This window comes from Camelus dromedarius, chromosome 3 (genome assembly GCF_036321535.1).
Source record: "Camelus dromedarius isolate mCamDro1 chromosome 3, mCamDro1.pat, whole genome shotgun sequence".
Classification (NCBI taxonomy): domain Eukaryota; kingdom Metazoa; phylum Chordata; class Mammalia; order Artiodactyla; family Camelidae; genus Camelus; species Camelus dromedarius.
The window spans coordinates 91,274,449-91,297,568 of NC_087438.1; the positions used below are offsets into that span (position 1 = coordinate 91,274,449).

Sequence of the window (23,120 nt, forward strand, 5' to 3'; positions counted from 1 at the left end):
ATATATTTACATTTTGTCACCTTTCTTAAAAAGAACATGTTCAAATAGCAATCCATTTTATTATACGTAACTATTTCTAACATTAGTTCTTTTATATATTCATTTACATATTGTTTTTTATTTCTCAGTGCTATAGTCTTAATTTTGTTTTAATAAAGGCCCAGTTATTTTTTAAGGAAAAAAAACCACTTCTGATATACCTAGGTTACTAAAAAGAAGCAACTCATCTATTCTTGGGACTTGGTTAAGACAAAATTTTTATTTCCAGGCATAGAAGTTTAGGTATTAAGGATAATATTTCAGAAACAGAGTAGAATAATTTTCTGAATAATGAAGTAGTCTGTTTTTCTTTTAAGATCAATAATGCCAATCTTACTTGGCAACCTAAATTGCTTCTGGATAATGACAGAATGAGAACTTTCTTTTATAAGTTCATTTTTTTTTTCAGTGTATCTAATTGCATTCTTATTTTGACTAAAAATATTATTTCATATATTAAGCAAGCTACACAAATTTAAATATCAAGGAATTTATATATTTTAATACTATAAATAAATAATCCTTAGAATGCAAAATACAGTAAAATTGGTGTTCAAATTTTATCAAACTACATAGTTTGCTATTAAAGGTTCTCTCTGCCTGCTCTTATACCAAATAGTTATCATGAATGTCACTAATGTTACGTATATTTTAATATGATACAATCTACAATGAAGATAATAATAAAGAAAGTGCTATTATATTTAATGTGTTTTTTTTTTAAAGGCTCTTAAAAGGTCAGTTCTTTCTAAGTAATCACTGCTGGGAGCAATAATCTGTAATATTCTGTAAATCAAGGATAATGTCCTAGTTACTTGAAATCACATCTTATCAAGTGTAGTAAACTGTATGTTACAATAATTCAATGCCTTCTTCCTAAAAAACAGGATTTCCAGGATGATAATGAACCTACTATCAGACTATCTGGACACACAGCCTGGGAATTTTTACTTAAAAAAAAAAAACTCTACAGATTTTAATGCAAAATGAGAATTATAATCACTCCCTGCTTCGGGGTTTCTGGGTGCATCTGCTAATACTCATACTTCACTGCATAATAACAGGAAGGACGGCAAGTTTGTACAATTGATCAAATTAGAGAACTTCCAAATTGGCATAAGTGTGATGATGTTACACAGTACTATTAGGAACTTACCAGGGTATCATGCCTAAGGTGGAGGAGAAACAGAGGAGGGCAGGGCAACTACATAGGACAGACTAGTATCTGGATTTTTATAACTTTAGAGTTCTTTCACATATACTGCCACACTTATATGGTATCAGGGTCAATTCCTATCCAAATATAATTACCTATTATGAATAATTTAGAAGTCTAGGATTCTATTTTGGTACTGCTAATCATAAAATACTTGTGATTCGTTCATGCAAACTTGGATAATACAAATAAATTCACATCAGATGACATTTGCTTAGTATGAAACTAAGCACTGATTCTATGTAAAATACAAGTTTATAGAGAAGTTCCTACGTAGTTACTGATTTGTTTAATTCTGTGTTTTAAAAGAGCTACATTACTTTTGAAAAATGAAACTGCATTTCTCATAGCATATACTTCAGCCACATTTTAATCTCAAACTGTTTCATTTTGCATTAATCTTCATATTTCAATAATGAAATAGTATATAAAATAAGAAATTATTCTGGTAGCCCCCAAAACATGAAACAAGAAATGAAGAGAAAATACCCCTGCTACCTGTGCCCAAAACTCTCTGTACTTCCCCTATCCTAAGATTTATCAAAGTTAATAAACTTACGTGTTTAACTATCTGTTTCCCCAGCTACATTGTAAGTTCCAGGAAGGTAAGGACTAATCCACATTTTACCCTCAGTCCCTAGGATTGTACACAATACACTGTAGGTACTCAAAAATATTTGTGAATGAATAAATAAATGACATCAGTGATCTGACCTGGTACTTAGCACACTGGTCTTTTACATCAGAAGATGAAGTCATGGAACTATCCAAAGAGGAAGAACTGTCTCCTCCAGGTTTCAGTTGGCAGCATTTCCCAAAGACTTTAACTTGAGCATCAGTACAGAGTTTCTGAAAGAGAGAGTATTCCCATTCATATTTTAACAGATTTTCCACCACACATAAATTATAGCATAAAAAATCTTTGGAAAAACCATGGATGAAATAAAATTCAAAATAATATAACCTTAATATAATGAGTATTTGCATTTCACTGTATTTTTTCCAGTACTGTTTTCTATTCCTTGTTTCATAACTATAATATTTGTGGAGCTTTTTACTGTGCTTTTCTCACCAAAATTATTTAATCATGGGAATTTTTCTATATTCACAATGGTCTGGCACAATGTTCATTGTTAGTGACTTAATAATATACTGCAGCAGTTTTCAAATTATTCGATCTAAAAACCTCTTCATGCTCTTAAAAATTACTGAGGACCCCAAAGGCCTTTTTGTTTATGTTATATGTATTAATGTATTTCCCATATAAGAAATTAAAATGGAGAAATTTTATAATATTTATTAATTCATTTAAATATAATAAACTCATTACAAGCTAATTTAAGTAAAATTTTTATGGAAAAAACTTTAAGAAAAAATGTAAGAATAGGAGGAAAAATGCAAATGAGACACACTTTACTGTACATACATACATATAAGTTTAATCTTTTGAAATGAGAATGTATCTATGCACTGAACGGTTAAATTTTTAATAAGAGCTGAGCTTAGGACCAGAAAGTTGTGCTGTCCAGTAGAGAAGAACCTATTTCTATTTTTTTATGACTCTTCTTCTCCTCCCCGTACCCAACAGATTCTAGAGCTTTCACTGTTCACAACCAGTAAAGTTGCAATCCACCAAGGTCTTTGTACTCCTAAAACTATTGGAATGCTTTATCACAGATACCAGTATGTTCATTCTTCCATATAAAAGACCTCAGGTAGGCTTTGAGAAGAAATAATCTGACTGAAATCACAATTTTTTGAAGACTAATTGTTTTATAGTTGCCACTATCACCAAAGGCATTGTAAAAGAAGAGAACATGTGGTAATTCCAAAATCACCTCTAACCAAAACGTAAAAAGACAGCACAGTAAGGTAAAAAGAACAAGGGCTTTAAAACTAAATAGGCCTGAATTTAAATAACTCCTGGTTTTCTGGGCAAGTTACCTGACCTCTCTAACCTGTGAATAGGGGAAAAAAACCCTACATAATGGGTAGGTTACTTGTGACTCTTAAGAGCAGTGTATGCATGTGTGTCTCTCACTATACACTTACATAAAAATACATTTAAAAGGTGCCCCTATACAGTGTCTAGAACTAGCACATGCTTTCTGATTTGTAGTTATAAATATTATAAGAAAACAGTTAAAGTGGGAATTTAAAATAACAATGTCTACTCTGGAGTCAAGACCTTAGCTAGATATTTGCATTTATATTATTTCATTTAAGCACTCACTAAATATATCGGTATTTTTAGGCCTGATAGTCTTGGCCACATCTTAGTAACTTTGCTACTTACTGATCACAAACAAAATGCTAGGCTCTCAAGTATGTTTTCTATAAATAATTTAAGCATCTTTTATATAAACTCTATAAATATAAATAAGTAAACAGTAGATGTTATAACCCAATTTTACTGAAGAAAAACCTGAAGCCTAGAGAGGTTAACTTCACAAAAGTTACAAGAGCTAGTGAGTCTATAAAGTATTTAGAATCAAAATTCAGTTGGCCTGATTTATCTACTATTGCAAACCACCGTTATCAGTCAACAAAACTGAGCACTATGTGTACTAAGCACTAGGGAATAGAAGTGAATAAAACAGTTCTTTCCCTTGGGGAACTAACAATCTAACAGGAGAAAGAGACATTTAACAATCAGTTAGATAAATATGTATGATTAAATACATATTTCAATTAAGTCTAATAAAAGTAATAATAAGAACAACAACGGCTAACTCACTATCATGTGGTCAGGTACTACTCAGTTTTACATGTATTTACTCCTTATTCCTCACAACAAATCTATGAAGTAGGTTCTATTATTATCCCCATTTTACTGATGAAGAGGTTAAGAAGCAACGATGTTTAAGTGCACTGCCCAAGAAAGGACTTAACTTAGTCTAGACAGATCAAGGTAGTGACATTTAAGCTAGGACTACAAAAAAGCACAGGAGTGAAGGTGAAAGAAGAATGGGAGGGTAGAAAGACATTCCAGGTTCAGGTAACTGTATGCCCAATCTCTGAATCAAGAAGCAATCTGCTAATGGGAAAAAGACCTAAACAAGCAATTCTCCAAGGAAGAAATACAAATGATCAATAGGCACATGAAAAAATGCTCAATATCACTAATTATCAGAGAAATGCAAATCAAAACTACAATGAGGTATCACCTCACACCAGTCAGAATGGCCATCATTCAAAAGTCCACAAATGACAAATGCTGGAGAGGCTGTGGAGAAAAGGGAACCCTCCTACACTGCTGGTGGGAATGCAGTTTGGTACAGCCACTGTGGAAAACAGTATGGAGATTCCTCAAAAGACTAGGAATAGACTTACCATATGACCCAGGAATCCCGCTCCTGGGCATATATCCAGAAGGAACCCTACTTCAAAATGACACCTGCACCCCAATGTTCACAGCAGCACTATTTACAATAGCCAAGACATGGAAATAGCCTAAATGTCCATCAACAGATGACTAGATAAAGATGTGGTATATTTATACAATGGAATACCATTCAGCCATAAAAACTGACAACATAACACCATTTGCAGCAACATGAATGTCCCTGAAGAATGTCATTCTAAGAGAAGCCAGAAAGAGAAAGAAAAATACCAGATCAGATCGCTCATACGTGCAATCTAAAAAAAAAAAAAAAAAAGAGAACATAAATACAAAACAGAAACAGACTCATAGACATAGAATACAAACTTGTGGTTGCCCAGGAGGCAGGGGGTGGGAAGGGACAGACTGGGATTTCAAAATGTAGAACAGATAAACAAGATTATACTGTATAACACAGGGAAATACATACAAGATCTTGTGGTAGCTCACAGTGAAGAAAAATGTGACAATGAATATATGTATGTTCATGTATAACTGAAAAATTGTGCTCTACACTGTAATTTGACACATTGTAAAATGACTATAACTCAATTAAAAAAAGTTAAATAAATAAATAAAACAATATCTCCCTCAAAAAAAAAAAAAAAAGCAATCTGCTAAATGAAGAAAGGGACAAATATACATCAGTTCCAGGACAGAAGCAGATTTTTGCTGACAGAAGGCCCATGTCTACTGTGCCATGTCCCCTCACTATATCATCTTCCACTGAAGTTGTTGCTGTTTGGTTCCAAAAAGCCATGACTTCAGAATGGTAAAGAGAAGACACAGGACAGCTGGGAAGTTGGTGGGAGAAAAGGATCTAGAGTTGTGTGTCTGTGTGTGTGTGTGTGTGTGTGTGTGTGTGCGTGTGTGTGAGAGAGACAGAGACAGAGACAGAGACAGAGAGACAGAGACAGAGACAGAGCGCGCTTTTACATATATTTCTATATACAATGCCTTATAGATCTAAAATTTCTCTACGGCAGGACAATCAAATCAGAATTGAAACACACATTTCCCAATGTGATCTGCATTATACATTAACCAGACTCCCTCAGTGAAGGAGAATGTAATCAATCTTTAAGAAAAATGGTCCCTTTCGTGTGGCACCAGCATTATAATTTTTAATATTATTATTTCTTTCTCATCCTGTACAGGGGGTCAACATTGACTGAAGTCTCATTCTGTACCTGCATACCTGACTAAAACATTTCTGATGAACTTTATAATTCTAACCTGACAATATGATATATGACTCTTTGTCTCAAAAATGTATAAAACTGAGTATCTAGCTCCTGAAGTGGAATATTCTCAGAACTTCTGAGAACTTGTCTCCCAGGTTATAACCCTCAGTATGGCTCCAATAAAATTTTTTTTCCTTCTTAGGTTAATTGAATCTTTGATTAATTCAATCTTTCTTAACAGAAAGAAATCTAGGTCCCACTCTTCTTGAATGACCCTTTTTCCCCACTCCACACATTCCCAATAGGTAAAATCATTCCTACAGGACTATTATTATCCTTCCAGTATTTCTTTTGGCAAATACAAGCATATTCCATTTCCTCTACTCTTCAGAAAAGGTAAGTGATTCAGTTCTGCCCTTGCTTTATTTTCCACTAACATCATAGAAAATCTTTTCATCTATCTTTAGAAATTTTCCTATTTCTTTTTTTTTTAATACAGTTGCAGAGTGTGCCACTGTGTAAATATCTATAGCTTATTTAATCAGTCATAAGTTAATGACATCGCTGGAAGGACTGCTCTCTTGAAACATAAACACATATAACTTTGGTAGATACTGCCCAATTACCCTCCATGGATATCATTTCACTCACTCTAACAGCAAAGTGCTGTCATTCAACATTTTCATTTTTGCCAATCTAAAAGGAAAGAACTAAAATAAATAAATAAATAAAATAGTTTTCATTTTCATTTCCTTTATTACGGATGAGAGGAAGAATCTTATTAAATGTGTAATGGCCATTTGTATGTGAACTCACTGCTCTTAACCTTCACCCAATTTTCATATGTATATACATATTCTTACTGAAGTATGGTCAGTTTACTTCACCCAATTTTCTACTGAGTACTTCTGTCTTGACTTCTAGGAACTCTTTATATAGAAAGATTACCAGCTGGTCTTATACGCTATAAAAATGTTTTCCCAGGATATCATTTGTCTTTTAATTTTCCTTATGGTGTTTTTTTTTCTTTTTTGCTTATCTGTTTGCTTGCTTTTGCTCCGTTTTGTTCACCATCCAAGTTTTCTCTTTTTTTTTAATTTGGTTGTCGAATTTGTAAGTCTTTTACTTTACAGTTTCTGGAGTCTAAGTCATAGCTAGGAAGGTGTTTTCTATTCCAGTTACAAAAGAACTTAAGTCATGCTTTCTTTTGTGTAATAGTCTAGGGGTTTTTTACATTTAAATTTTCATATACTTGAGATATGAATCAGTTTATCCTTCTTCTAAATGGCTGTCTCAATATCCCTTATTAATCTTTACCACACTGATTCAAGATGATGCCTTTATCATATACTAAATTCTGACATTTTTTAGATTTCTAAATAATCCTCTATTTCATTCCATTAGTCTGTTTGTCTGTTTATGTTCCAGTAACATGTTTTTAAAAATTACTAACACTTCATAGTATATTTTCAAATCTGGTAGAGCTAATTCATCCTCACTACTCTTCTTCTGGTTTTCCAACCTATTACTGCTGATTTTTTTCCATTTGAACTTTAGAATCTGCTATCTAGTTCCAGACACCATTTCCACCAAAAATAACAGCAACAATAACAACAGTAAGGTTGGCATTTTTATTGAGACAGCATTATTCTATGAAGCAACTTTGAATGGACAGCTTTATGGCACTGAGTATATTACCCAAGGATGTATTTTGCCTCTTCATTTGCTCAAGTAAGCATTTATGTACCTCAGGAGACTTCTAAACGTATAGGTTTTGTTAAGTTTATGAACAGGCACTTTTAAAAAGTTGCTATTTTAAATGGAGCCTTAGCTTCCTTTATATCATCTAGTTGGAAATTATTTGTATATACTGAGCTTAATGGTTCCTGTATATTAATTTTTATATAGATTTAATTACCTAACCAAATCCTATGTTCCAAATTTTGTATCACAATAAAGATTCAACTATTAGCATCTGTACAATGCTTTGGAGTATACAAAACTCTCACACATTATAATTTGTATTCTTCTTTCCAAAATGATGTGAACCTGCTGATGTACAATTTTATTCCTGTGTACAACCAATGAAGGATGAAACGTGCATAATCATGTAACTTCACTGGGAACACATGAAATAGCACTGCATTATTGTTAACACAAAAACAATGTCCAGGATAAAGACAGTATCATGTGATCATATCACACTTGGTCCATTTGGCTGTATCACTATTCAAAGAAACCACATTTCAGTAATTTTTACATTTCAGCTGTAAGATGAATAAGGTCTGAGGATCAAGCGTAAAAAAAAAAATTTTATAAACAAGTTTCTTGATTAAAATCATTGAATATTCAAGTTCTTTTTCACAGAATATAATACAGTTGGAAAATACACACTCTGAGAAAACTATATATTGATTAATATGATTTTATTTCAGAATTACAAGATAATATTCAGGAAACTACTAATGCCTAAACTACATCATTATGTATGGGCACAAAATATTGTGTAAGATGACTGAAATTATCATTTACATCACACAATCCTTCTTTGACTATATAGAACCCATATGATTTGATGTTTCAAGGGTTTAGGTACAGTAAAGCCAATGAAAAAAAATCACTTAATGATTCCAACATGTTGCAATTTGGGGAAAACAGTGTGTTCTGTAGTGTTCAAAAGGAACATATAAAATCTTTATGAAAGTATTTACAGGATTTTGATAATAAACTTCCTAACTGTAATTAAAATTGATCAAAATATATTCTCAGTATTTACCACAAATGAGTCAGTCTGCAGGTAAGGAAAAAAGGTGAATAATAAAATTTTAACTCTTTTTGCAATTAAATAACAAACATATGTACACCTCTAGCTATGACATAGAAGTCTATGAAAGACTATCAACAAAAGTCTATGAGAAATCTGATGGAGGAGAAAAGAAATATACCAAGAGGAATCAGAAAGGATTCATAAAGCTGTGATAAAATTAACCTTGAAAGATGATAAACCTTCATCAAGGAAAGTGGCACACAGGATGAGAATATACATATAAAACAAGTGAGACTAGAAATATTCAAAGCTATTTGATTTCTAGTCACTGATGAGTCTAGAGAAAAGTTTGAAAAAGTAGCCTGACAGGAAAATTTCAGAGGACTGAGGGATGAGTGCATGGTATAAGATTACAGCCAGTAGACAAATTACTACTGAGACACAGAGACAGAGAGGAGACTAAGAGACACAGAGATGAGGGCAAAAAGAGACATCAAGGAGAGACAAAAAGATAAAAAGGAGAGACTGAGGAGAGTCTGAGATATAGTGAGGCAGAGAGATTAAAAGACACAAACTATCACTGAGAAGGAAGACTGAGAGGGACAAAAAGAGGCAGACAGACAGAAAAAGAAGAAAGTACACATGAAAGAAAGAGTAAAAGGATAATCATTTTGTTGGTGTTGGGTAAAGAGGCTTTGTGAGAATTTGCAGGCAAAGGAAAAAAGCTAACTGAAAGGGAAGGAGGAGACCTCAGAAGGAGAGAAAACTAGTAAGACTAAAGAAGCATCATCCCAGAAAAGGTGGGCAGGGAGGATTCAAGAAAAAGCATAAGTCATTTCTGTTGGAGACAAAAGGGAAGAATGGTAACAAAACAGTGAACAGCATTAATCAAGACAAATAGTAAAGAAGAGGTCTATGCTGCAATTCAATGCAACAGTATCAAGAACAAAAAAAGAAACTTCAATGAATATTTGCTAAAAAAATAATCAAGAGAGTTTTGATTAATCAATCATTGTTAATCTGTCAGTCTCAAATTCTACTGGGCTATTTATTACCAGTCTAAATACAAAGAAGACATGCTTATTACATTTGCAACTAGCCTTAGATTTCAACTGTCTGTTTGACCATCTACAATTCTGACTTAGGTATCTCACTACTCAGCTATCAAAACCAAAACACTGAATTCAACAAACACTTCCTTCTCCCTCACCACCTCACATCCAAATTTTCTCTACATAACAAAGCAATTTTTTTAAACTAAATTTTAAAAAGTGAACTATAACTGACACATTAGTTTCAGATATACAACGTAATGATACAGTATTTGTATATGCTGCAAAATGATTACAATAAGTCTAGTTAACATTCATCACTATACCTAGCTACAAAAAAAAATTTTTTTTGTTATGAGATCTTTGAAGATCTACTCTTTTTAGCAACTTTCAAATATGTAATACAGTATTATTAACTACAGTGACCATACTGTACATTACATCCCCATGACTTACTTATTTTATAACTGAAAGTTTGTACATTTTGACTCCCTTCACTCATGTTTCCCACTCCCCAAGCCTGCCTCTGGCAACCACCTATCTGTTCTCCTAGCAGTTCAGTTTTTTAGATTCCACAGATAAGTGAAATCATACAGTTATTTGTCTTTCTTTGTCTGACTTACTTCACTTAGCATAATACCCTCAAGGTCCATTTGTGTTGCCAAAAAATGGCAAGGCTTCCTTCTTTTTTATGCTGATCAATGGGCACTTAGTCTGCTTTCGTGCTTGGCTATTACAATGTTATAATGAACATGGGAGTGCAGACATCTCTTTAAGTCAGTGTTTTCATTTTCTTCAGATAAATACCCAGATGTGAAATTGCTGGATCATATGATAGTTCTATTTTTAATCTTTTAAGGAATCTTCATACTGTTGTCCATAGTGGCTGCACCAACTTACATTCCCATCAACAGTGCACAAGGGTTCTCTTTTCTCCACACCCTCACCAACATTTGTCATTTCTTGCCTTTTTCCTAACAGCCATTCTAACAAGTTTAGGTGATACATCATTGCGGTTTTGATTAACATTTTCCTGATTAGCAATGTTGAGCACCTTTCCATGTACCTGTTGGCCATCTGTATGTCTTTTCTAGAAAATGTCCTTTTGGATCCTCTGCCCACTTTTCAGTTAGATTGTTTTCTTTGGCCAATGAGTTGTACGAGTTCTTCATCTATTTTGGATATTAACCCCTTATGAAATACATGATTTGCAAATATTTTCTCCAATTTGGTAGGCTCCCTTTTCATTTTGTTGATGGTTTCCTTTGCTGTGCAGACACTTTTTAGTTTGATGTAATCCCACTTGTTAATTTTTGCCTTTGTTGCCTTTGCTTTTGGTCTCAAATCAAAAAAAAAACCAAACAAACTTAATAATTGCAAAGACCAATACCAAGGAGCTTATTGCTTACATTTTCTTCTAGTTTAATGGTTTCAGTAGGTCTTACATTCAAGACTTTGAACCATTTTGAATTAGTTTTTGTCCACAGTGTTAGAGAGTAGTCCAGTTTCATTCTCTTGCATGTGGCTGTCCAGGTTTTCCAGTATCATTTATTGAAGAGACTGTCCTATCCCACTGTACATTCCTTGGCTCCTTTGTCTTAAGTTAACTGACCACATATGTGTGAGTGTATTTCTGGACTCTCTACCAAAGTGATTTTTTGAAATGTAAACCAGATCTCTTTAATGGCTTCCCTCTGTTTAAAGAAAACAAATGTCCAGATTGAAGAAACTCTTTTCTTTATGTTTTCAGCTTTGTAGCTTTTGCCAAAATACTTTTAAAAAAATAGAATTTATTAGGAACATATAAACTAAGGCTACAATATACACTTAGGATACAATATACACTTCTACCCCAGAGATCTAAAAGGCCCTGAATACTCTGGCTACTGCTCCCTCTCTCTCCAACTTCATCTCTAGCTACTTTACTATCATTCCAGCCAGACTAGCCTTCTTTCAGATCCTTCAATTCACAAAGCTCCTAAGTCTCTTTGTAGACTGCATTTGCAGGTCCAGCTAACAGGAATATTCATTCCCTACATGATGTCTTCAGTTTCTTCAGATGTCAGCTTGAATTTCACTTCCTCAGTGTAACCTTTCTTAACACCCCTACATACAAAATGATGAAAAATGAGTTCCTTCCTGTGGAATCTCGTAAGAATTTTGTGTATTTCTTTCAATTTTGGAATTATTTGTTTATTTATTGTTCAACGTTAACTGCCCCTAAAAGAACGCCTAACTGCAGGCACCAAGAGAGCAGAGACTGTTAAATCTCCGAGTACCCAGTGCTTTGTAGTTACTTGCACAAATAAACAATATTTTAAGAAAATTTTGCAGTTTTTTTTGTCAGATTGAAAAAAGTGTCCAGATAATATTTAATAAATCTAAACAAAGTACAATCTCCAGAAAATTAAGAAATGTGTTACTAATCAGAAGATCCTAAAATCTGACAATCAAAATAACTCAAAAATTAGACAAGTACTTATTGTATGTCACTATACAGATGTTGAGGATGCTGTTGTAAATAAGACAACAGACATGGCCAATATATCAAAATTTTCCCTAAGAACCCAAAATTTCAAATACAAACTCCCCCACGTCTCAAAAAATAAATAGTTATTTGCCTTAGTATACAATTCTACTGGTAGGAAAAGCTTTCCCAAAGTATTTTGTTTTCTGTTGTTTACTGAAATGTTAGTGAAAATTGTCAATTTAACGGAGGGGAGAAAACATAATTCCAGGCTTCCATTTCCAGATTATCGCTCCAGGGGACTGAGAGCCTTTATGCATGAAAGTGTAAGGGAAGTAGCATCAGCAAAGATAACAGGATTTTTCTTGGGTTTTCTTGGACGATCAAGAGAATGGCCATGTACTAATGCTAAACTAGTCATAACATAATTCAAAATATGATGATCAGAGTTAACAGAACAAATCTTCTTGATACTGCTGAATGGTATGGGAAAATATGATGGACTAAGGGCTAGAGGTTTAACTTGCTTTGTATCTTCAGACAACTAATTTCAACTCTCTAGGTCACACTTTCCACAATTCCTACAGGAGAGATTTGGACCAGATTCTCTTTAAGAGTCCCTGTAGCTCTAGTCATATCTCACAATACAATTATATAAGCAAATATATATATATATATATATATATATATATATAAGTAAATAAATGTCAAACTTAAGTATTTTCTGGTACTAGACTAACAACAAAAAATACAAGTGTTTTTCCTTTAAAAATTCTCAAAATCAATTCTCTAAATTTTAAAAACATAGTGAAGGTATTTTGTACTGACAAATAAAAGTACCATAATTGAAATCTTACTCATTCTTTCTTGAATTAAAATACTTGACATTACATTTCAACCAAATCAGTAATAATGCTCACCGAAACTGATATGTCCTCATTTTTCCTTTTAACACTGGAGTCAAACAAGACATTTCTTCCTCGTCTTTCACAGTCTTGATATACAATCAGCCGAATCTGGCTTGGATCAAATTCTGACAAAGGCCAACTTTAACAAAAAAATAAAGATCCATTAGAATTATTTTAATAAATATTCCACAGAAACTCTTAGAAATAAAACCTATATATTAAAACCCAGAGTTGAATTACTGCTCAAGAATATACATAAGATCTTTATAAAAAATACCACTATTTAGTTTAGGGCTGAAAATTTATACAGCTATGACATTTCAGATTGATAAGAAAGAATAAAAGTTGTGCTAAGTATTCCTCAGTGTACATAAAATGTAGTCATCCCACATAAATCTAAAAAAGGCTAATAATAAAAATATGTAAGTACATTTAACATAATGAAAATACAGATTAACTTCATGCTATGGATCCAGATAGTGTAAGGTTAACCCACATTTTTAAATACTTTTGTTACTATTTATTTAATATGGAAATGTAAAAACAGAAGCAGTTTTCAGTTTAAATAACAGCAGCTAATTACTTATAAAACAAAAACAAATAAAAGTGATGAATGACCAAAAGGGGTAGAAATTCTTAAATATAGCCAGTATGAGTGAAAACTGGCATACTCTTATTAAGGGAACAATTTTTAAAAATACATATAAATAACAAACAGACAAAATATCATAAAACTAAAGTTCTCCCCAACAATTCCATTCCAGAAAAGTATACCATTATACAAGAATGTTCATAGCAGCACTGTTCAAAACAGTTGAAACCTGAAAATTCATATTCTTACCAATAGAATGAGTAAATATAGTATATTCAGACTATGAAACTACACAACAAACAGAATAAATGAACTTCAGCTATAGGCAAAAACATAGATGGACCCTGCACAAAAGAAAGAAGACAATGACACACAATGATACATACACACAAATAGTTACTATATTTCATCATTTATAGAAAGGTTTAAATCAAGTAAGTTTTATCAAGGGATATATTTTTAGTTTTTAAAACTACAAGGAAGGCAGAGGGTATGGCTCAGTGGTAGAGTGCCCGCTTAGCATGCACAATATCCTGGGTTCAATCCCTAGTATCTCCATTACGAAAGAAAGAAATAAACTTAATTACCTCCTCCATCAAAAATAAATAATTAAAAAAAAAGAAAGAAACGGGCTTTTAAAAAATAAAATAAATAAATAATAAAACTACAAGGAAAACAAAGGAAATGATGGTTTCAAAAGTTTGGAGAGTGGGTATCTCTGGGAGTTAGGTGGGGGTTTAATCAAAAAGGGACACAACAAAAGGACTGTGGCATTATGTTCAATTTTTTGACTGGATAATGTTTACACAGATATTCGCTTTACAGTACCAAAATAAAAAAGCCACTGCATTTGTTTTATGTATTTTTATGCATGCATTGTATTTCACAATTAAAAAGATTAATGGAGTGAGTGAGATGAGGAGGAGACAGAAACAGAGAAAATAATGAATTGTATGATGGAGATACTAATCTGGTGAACGGATCACACTATAACTTATGTGATAGTTGCCAAGAAACAGGAGAACTTCCATTCCAGGAGCTGTCTGTTGTTAGTTCCATCAGGCTGAATAGAACATTTCAGTCACTCCAGAAAATTCCTTCATTTTCTTTTCTAGTCCATTCTCTTTACACCCTGCCTCCGGCAAAGCATTACTTTGATTGCTATCGCCATAGGTTAGCTTTACCTAGTCTTAAACTACATACAAATGGAAATCCCAATATGCATGCTTTTGTGTCTGGATCTTTTTCACTCGACACTGTTTTAGAGTTCATATATGTCATGACTGGTAGTTCATTCCTTGTTATTTCTGAGTAGTATTTCCATGTAGAAGTGTATCATAACTTGTTTATCCATTTTCCCATTGATGGTCACTTGTGGTGTTCCCAGTTTTTTTGCTGTTACGAATAAAGCTGCAGAAAGTGTATCTATGAAAGTCTTTGAACATGTATTTTCTACTGGATAAGTACCTATGAAAAGAATTGCTGGATCATAGCTGCCAAATAATTTTCCAAAATGGTTTGTACCCTTTTATACTCCTACCAACAATGTATAAGAGTTCCAAGTGCTTCATATTCTTCCCAACAACTAGTGTTATTAGTCCTTTTAATTTTATCCATTTTAATGGTTGTGAAAACGTTTTAGTTTGCATTTCTGATGATTAATACTCTTAGTATCTTTTCCATGTGCTTTGTTCATTCATCATTGATATGTCTTCTTATGTGAAATGCCCAAGCCTTTTTACCCATTTAAAAATCAGACAAATTGTTTATCTTATTGCTTTCTAAGAGTTCTTTGACTAGGCTATTTACAATTTCTTTGTCAATTAAATACAGTGCAAATAAGTTCTTCCTGTTTATGAGTGACTTTATAAAAATTTTGTCTTTTGATGTGCAGGTTTTAAATTTTGATGAAATCCAATGTATCAGTTTTTTTCCTTTTATGCTTAGTAACTTTTGTGTTGTTTAAGAAATCTTTGTGTGCCATGAATGCATAGATACTCTTTCTTTCTATATAACTTTAGCTATTAAATAGTCTTATTTTGAATTAATAGATAAAACTTTACAAATGCTTAGATAAGTTCAGGAGAAAAGCATTCTAACTTCTATTGTTGTGATAAACTTCATATACTATAGAATTCACCTTTTACAGTATACAATTCAGTGCTTTTTAGAATATTCACTAAGTTATACAACCATCACTACTAATTCCAGAACACTTTATAACCTCAAATGCTTATGAAGTAAGTCAGACAGAGAAGGATAAATACTGTGATATCACTTATATGTGGAATCTAAAAATAAAACATACTAGTGAATATAACAAAAAAGAAACAGATTCCCACATATAAAGAACAAACTAGTGGTTACCAGTGGGGAATAGGAAGGGAGAGGAGCAAGACAAGGGTAGAGGACTAGGAGATACAAGCTAGTATGTATAAAATAAATAAGCTACAAGGATATACTGTACAGCACAGGGAATACAGACCATGCTTTATAAAACTTATTATGGAGAATAACCTTTAAAAATTGTGAATTACTATGCTGTACACCAAGCAATCTACAGATTTAACACGATCCCCAGCAAAATACCAAGGGCATTTTTCACAGAACTAGAACAAACAATCCTAAAATTTATATGGATCCACAAAGAGTGCCAGAGCAATCCTGAGGAAAAAGAACAAAGCTGGAGGTATACTCCTTCCACAATTCAGACAATGCTACAAAGCTACAGTAATCAAGACAGCGTGGTACTGGCATAAAAATAGGCATATAGATCAATGAAATGGAATAGAGAGCCCTGAAATAAACACTTGTAGTTAATTAATCTATGACAAAGGAGGCAACAATACACAATGGGGAAAAGATGGTCTCTCCAACAAGCAGTGTTGGGAAAGCTGGACAGCTATATACAAAGCAATGAAATTATAACATTCCCTCACACCATACATAGAAATAAACTCAAAACGATTTTAAAGTCCTAAATATAAGACACGACACCATAAAACTCTTAGAAGAGAACATAGGCAAAACATTCTTTGACATAAATTGTAGCAAAATTTTCTTAGATCAGTCTCCCAAGGCAAAAATAAACAAATGGAACCTAATTAAACTTAAAAACTTTTGCAGAGCAAAGGAAACCACAAACAGAATGAAAAGACAACCTATGAAATGCGAGAAAATATTTACAAATGATGCAACCAACAAGGGGTTACAATACACAAACTCAATCAACTCAAAAAAAAAACAATCAAAAAATGGGCAAAAGATCTAAACAGACATTTCTCCAAAGAAGACATACATATGAAAAGATTTCAACATTGCTAATTGTTAGAGAAATGCAAAGCAAAAAACAATGAGGTATCATCTTACACTGGTCAGAATGACTATCATCAAAAAGTCTACAAAAAGTAAATGCTGGAGAGGGTGTGGAGAAAAGGAAACTCCCATACACTGTTGGTGGAAATGTCAATTAGTATAGCCACTATGGAAAAAATTATGAAAGTTCTTTAAGAAAACTAAAAATAGAGCTACCATATGATCCAGCAATCCCACTTCTGGCTATATATTTGGAAAAAATACAAAACTCTAATTTGAAAAGATACAAGCAACCCAATGTTCACAGCAGCACTATTTACAATAGTCAAGACATGGAAAGTCCAAGGCTTTAGAATGATCCTTTATTATACTAGAATCTAAGTCTTCTCATATCTAATCCACCACATATTCCACATCATCATGTTGTCTCTTTTTATCAAAATTTAACTGAAGACATAACAAGCCAAATCATTAACAGTGATAAGCACACCATCACCAGTTACAAAAAATTATCTATATACTACAGCAAAACTTTCCTCAGTATTAAGCTATTGTGTTCAGCATAATATTAATTAAAACATTAGTAAGAAAACTGCTCAGTGATGAACCACAAACTATTTTAAGACTCTACCCAGGGGTTATTTATAGTTTATGTCAGCATATCTGCTCTGCATGTTTTTTACCTGACATCTTAAAAGAATGCTAATAGGAAATAAACAATAAATAGACATGTCCCTTTAGGCACTGACATAGCAACTCAGAAGACCATATGAATTTCTATAACGTACGTTACTGGCTACTAAATTAGGACTAAAATATGCATTCTCAGTGAGAACAAGATGGCTTCCATGGAGGGAAATTTGGTTCTGCGTGGGGAGAAGGGGGGAAAGAAGATCCCTCCAAAAATTTTAGATATTACAATGGGTGTGGCCCTCCAAAGGGGCATATTACATAGGAAAATACACAGTACATCTGTGGTTTATCTGGTGCCTTAAAAATTTTTTTTTCACAGCCGGGGTAGTGGCAGTTAAGGAAAAAAATGTCTTAAGGAAAGCTCCCTAGGAGGACAATAATTTTAAAAAAAACACAAAAAACTGAGAAACACCAGGCTAAATGCTAGCTTCTATCTCAACACATTACCTAAATAATTCATCTTTTTTTTTTTCCTATTTGACTTCTTGCTTCATCAATCATCTTAAGATTGAATTTCATACATTTGTAAATAAATATCAACTGATCTATTCTCTTCCCCTACTCCTACTTCTAATTAATCATCCACATATTTTTACTTCAACTTAGCAACAAAGGGTCTGGAATAATCTCTTACTATACAGTATACTTAGCAAGCTTGTAGATTTTAAGTTCATTCATTCAATAATTATTTGTACAGTCCATACTATGTACCTGGCACTATGTTAGTTGTTCTCTCCTGAGCCTCAATCATCACTGTTGTCTCACTGAAATAAAACATGCAAGATGATGCAGACCAGCTCTGAAAAAAACATTAACACCCTGTGCTCTTGCAAGAAATGGAGAGAGGGCAGCCCAGTTTCAAAAGTTTATGTAGGCAGAATTAGTGAAACTGCTCCCCAGTACTGGAAAACATTTTGAACTTGATAAAGCGTAAATTCTTGGAGAAGAAAAGGAACATGGATGGAGGAAGGGAGGGAGACAAAGAGGAATGCTAAATTAGGCTACAAGTAAAAAGCTTTCCCAACATAACACCAACATGCCAAGGATTGGTCACCATTAAGAACCTCAAAGCAACATAGCCAAAAGCACCAGAGCCAATGGAGAAATATTTTCTATACATGGGGCAAGTGATCTGAGGTTTCAAAAATTTGCAGATTTTGCTTTAGAGAAATCTGCTAACTAGCCAACGTTTAAATATATCTTTTGAAAGCAAAGTATTTAAGTCCTACAATGTTTTTTCACTTTACATAACATTTTAAATTTTTTGGCCCCATGACGGAGAAATAACATTCACCATTCCCTCTGTAAAACATACTGAGTAGCAGAGGACTTGCAGATGAATGCATATGTACATATTTCGAGCTGAAAATAAAATGTTACAACATATGCAAGTTTTTAAACTCCTTACTTCAATTGACTTTTCCCACTAATCTGGAAGTCCCAACTGTATAAGGGAGGTTCTTATTTTATTTTTGATATATTTACTATATATTTAAAAAAAATAGTAATTGTAAACATATGGTCTATATCAGCAATTCCCAAATCATTCTAGTAAAAGAATACCTCTTTAATGTTTAAAAAAAAAATAGTATCCAGCAACTGAGAAAGTATGACTGGAAGCTACTATGAATTCAATATAGTATTAATAAAAAAAATCTATATACATGTGAACTACATATGCATCAGACAATTATTTACTCAGTTTATAGACAGTACTCATTTTTTTGTACAGTTAAGGATCCAAGTTGATAACTCTCCTCCAACTCAGGGGTCGAAAGAATTAACTTCAGGATATATACTAAATTAGAGGAATCATATATAGAAAATTACAGCAGTCATAAAACACATGTAAAAATTACACCATAGAAAGTTTTTTAAAAATGGAAAATAATTAGGAAAAAATATAGATCACTATTCATAGTTATCACTACATCTCTGCTAGAAGTCCCACATTAAAGAAGTGCCTAAAAGAGTTAATTTTCTTAAACAGATAGGATCACCAGTCACGAGGTGCTGTTATTGTACCAATTTTGTTTTCAATATTACTGAATTTGTAAACCGTAAATTCCTCCCAGAATGACAACTTGTTAATCACAAATTTTAGTTTATATTTTGTTTTGGTTTTCCATGTTTCAGTATCTTCCTAAATACTATAGGGAGAAGCTGGGAGAGATAAGAAATATAATAGAACTTCAATTAATTTGCTAAGTAAGTGAGTGAATGAATAGCTATTTCAAGAGGTATCATTTTAATGCTGGAGGCCTACATGTATAGGCTTTCTGTAGAGTAATTATTTCTCTATCTAAGGAATTATAATTCTCTAACTTGACAGAAAAATAATCCCATGATTTATTTGTTAATTCAGTTACAAACCACTTACTTATCATTTTAGGCCTTTTCTTATCAGAAAAATCTTGATTCTTATATAGGCTACTTACATCTAATTATTTTTCTCCAACTACATTTTAATAAACTAAATATTATAATAAGATTAGTTAATCTTTAATATGTTTATTTTCAGTCATACTAAATTCAATTATACCTAGAATATTAATGAAATCCAATCCTAATGAATGTCATTAGCATTTCAATGACGAGTATACTCAGCCATTTGGCTATAGGATTACCATCATTATCTAATCAAATAAGGTAATAAAGCAAAAAATAATATAATATAAAAATATAAATGATTATTACCAGCATTAGTTAAGATCCCCAAACCCGTTTATACTTACCCATAATCTAACACGTATAAAATCTTATGTACAAGGTAAAATTTTACAAAGTATTTCAGAGAAGGAAAAGACAGTCTATAACATGAATTCTTTGTGAAATGGAATCTCAGCAATAGCAACTTTCTATACTAGGAGAGGATACCATGTGTCATACCTGCTATCATTATTATACTTAGTATTTTTCAGCGACACATACCCCTAATTGAAATATACCTGACCTACGTGGTTTTTTAACTTTCTGACATTAATTCTATATACCTGAGAACTTAAACTGCAGTCAAACACTGGAAGAATGTTAAAAAGAGCTAAAACAATCGAAAGAGCCAGTATCGAAGTTGTTTAACTGGGTTACATACATTGAAAAAATATTTTTAGACTTCCACAGTGGGATTCACTTAAAATATAAAAACAATGTAACCTTAGTCTAAATTCATTATTAATTCAAATTATTTAATTCAAGTCTTAAATGATTACATGGAGACCCATAGTTAAGATGTTTACTAGAGCATCTAAAACACTACCAAATAAACTCAGGTTCATATCAGTAGAATTAAAGAATAACATTAAGTATAAAAAAGTTGGATTGTGATCAGCAAGCTGACTAATAAAATGTCAAGTTTTTAATTCAAATTTTACTTACAAATACGTGCATAACAAAAACACACTGCCCTTCAAATAGCTGTAGTGAGTGTTCCTATGTAAATATGAGAAAGAAGAGCAGAAAATGACAGAACGAGAAATAAGACACACATGGACCAAAGACTAACATATAGCATTTATAAATTATATATTTTAAAATAATGATTACCACCTGCTCAAAACACTCTCAAGAAGTCCTTCTAATTAAATTTATTACCGTAATTTTATTCAACTTTTATATATATACACCTAAAATCTCTTTAATCTCTGATTAAATTGTTACATCATTAAATTCATAATTAGATTTGGGTAGATTCTGATGTTAACAACATTTGAAAATAGCATTTTAAGTTAAGCTGTATGCCAGTAGCATCTCTATTTCTCTTAGGCAATTCCACTCTTCAAACTCACTTAAAAGTCCAGTTATGCACAACTGCCAAGTCAGGTTAATAATAGCAATGAACCATATTCATCTGAAACCACAAGACCATCAGGTGACATACCAAGAAGGCTGAATTTAACTCAAATGAAAGCCTCTCCATGCTGCAATGCAAAAAGGCTTAATCCTAGCAACAGGACCAAGGGACTGGGAGCCTTTTAGAAATCTACTGCCCATGACAAAATCTATTTTTGCAAAAGGCTCTAGCTGTCTAGTCCTACCATTTCACAAGTGACATCCTGTTCTTTTGTTTCACTGAACAGTCTGGGATTTTTACAGAAGCAAATTACAGCACATTTCCAATCCCTTTATCTCTTCTACTATAAATTTATAATTAAGGAAAATCAATCTAAGTATTCTGTAAACTAGTGCTATCCTGGCAGTTGGTGCAGACTAGGAATATCACCTTTTTTTTTTTTTTTAAAGGGTTCTTTAACTCAACAAGTGCATGTCCTAGGCAGAGTGCTCGGGCAACCATAGCTAGACCCCAACTCCTCAACAATCACCATCTATAAGGTATTCAGGCTCATCTGATAAACAAGAAAACAGAAATGCTCCTTTCTCAATTTCTCGTGTCCCAACTCTGCCATTTCAGATTAAGTACTCACACACATTCTTCAAAGTCACATAAAGTGTTCTACTCAGATGACAAGCAACTAAAAAGCAGGCCCTAATGATCACCCAGAAAGATCAGTATGAAAACTGACTCACAAATCGGAACTCTATGTTGAATTCAGACAGACAAGTCTAACACAAAACACTCTCTCTGAATTTATAAACTTCGATTAAACTACCAAGTTACATTACTCGGTTGGTTCATGAAATATACATTTCAGCTTGCTGTAAAAACATTCTTTCACTGGGTTTTCATTTTAACATATATCAGTATGTTCTTCCAGAAAAACTGAAGGGTGCATCTGTCTATTATGCTGATGTGACTAATGCAATAATAGAAATGTCTTAATACAATGAGCTATTAACCCAAATCCTAACAAACAACATGCTGAAACCAAGAATCATTACCTACACCCAAAATGACAAAAAAACAGGAGAATGGGCTCTGAAATCAGCCAAACTTGGCTTTAAATCCAAACTCTGCCACATACTGACTGACTTCGATCTTAGAAAAGTGCTTTAACTTGTCCAGTCCTTAGACTGCTATGTTTTCTATAAGATAGTACTATCTCTATGATTAGCATAGGGATAGTGTTTTATCTCAACTCTTAAAACACTGTCAGACATATCAAAATTTCAGTAAATATTCGGTGAATTACTGACATGTTACTGGAAGTGTCTTTCCAAGTACAATGCCTTTTTGTCCTAGTTATTTAATCTAAAACTTCATTTACTTTAATTATACTTCATAATTAATTCTAATAATCCTGGTACTTGTTGAGATGTAAAAATATCTGCCACAATAGTTCTAGAGTTTCTCCACAATTCATTAGCAAGAAAACTTTTGAAATCCATCTTTCATGTGTTGTGGAGGGGGCAGAAATCTCTAACTTCTTCTCAATTTTTCTGGGAACCTAAAATTGCTCTAAAAACTTGTCTATTTTTTTCAGTTATATATATATATTTCTCCAAATTATTTTCCACTATAGGTTATTACAAGTTACTGAATATAGTTCCCTGGGCTATACAGTAAATCCTTGCTGTTGATCTATTTTACAGTAGTGTGTATCTGTTAAT

At 32.8% G+C, this 23,120-nt stretch overlaps 1 protein-coding gene across 2 annotated transcripts in view; it reads right to left on the bottom strand.

Annotated features, from left to right (window-relative positions):
* The window catches only part of FNIP1 (folliculin interacting protein 1), a 111,991-nt gene that overhangs the window by 50,551 nt on the left and 38,320 nt on the right, over window positions 1–23,120 (bottom strand). For both annotated transcript variants that reach the window (XM_010981179.3, XM_010981188.3), the window contains exons 2-3: window positions 13,028–13,154; window positions 1,970–2,104 (exon numbers count right to left, since the gene is read on the bottom strand). In XM_010981179.3, the coding sequence (XP_010979481.1) occupies window positions 1,970–2,104; window positions 13,028–13,154 (262 nt within the window). The remainder of the gene's footprint in view (window positions 1–1,969; window positions 2,105–13,027; window positions 13,155–23,120) is intronic.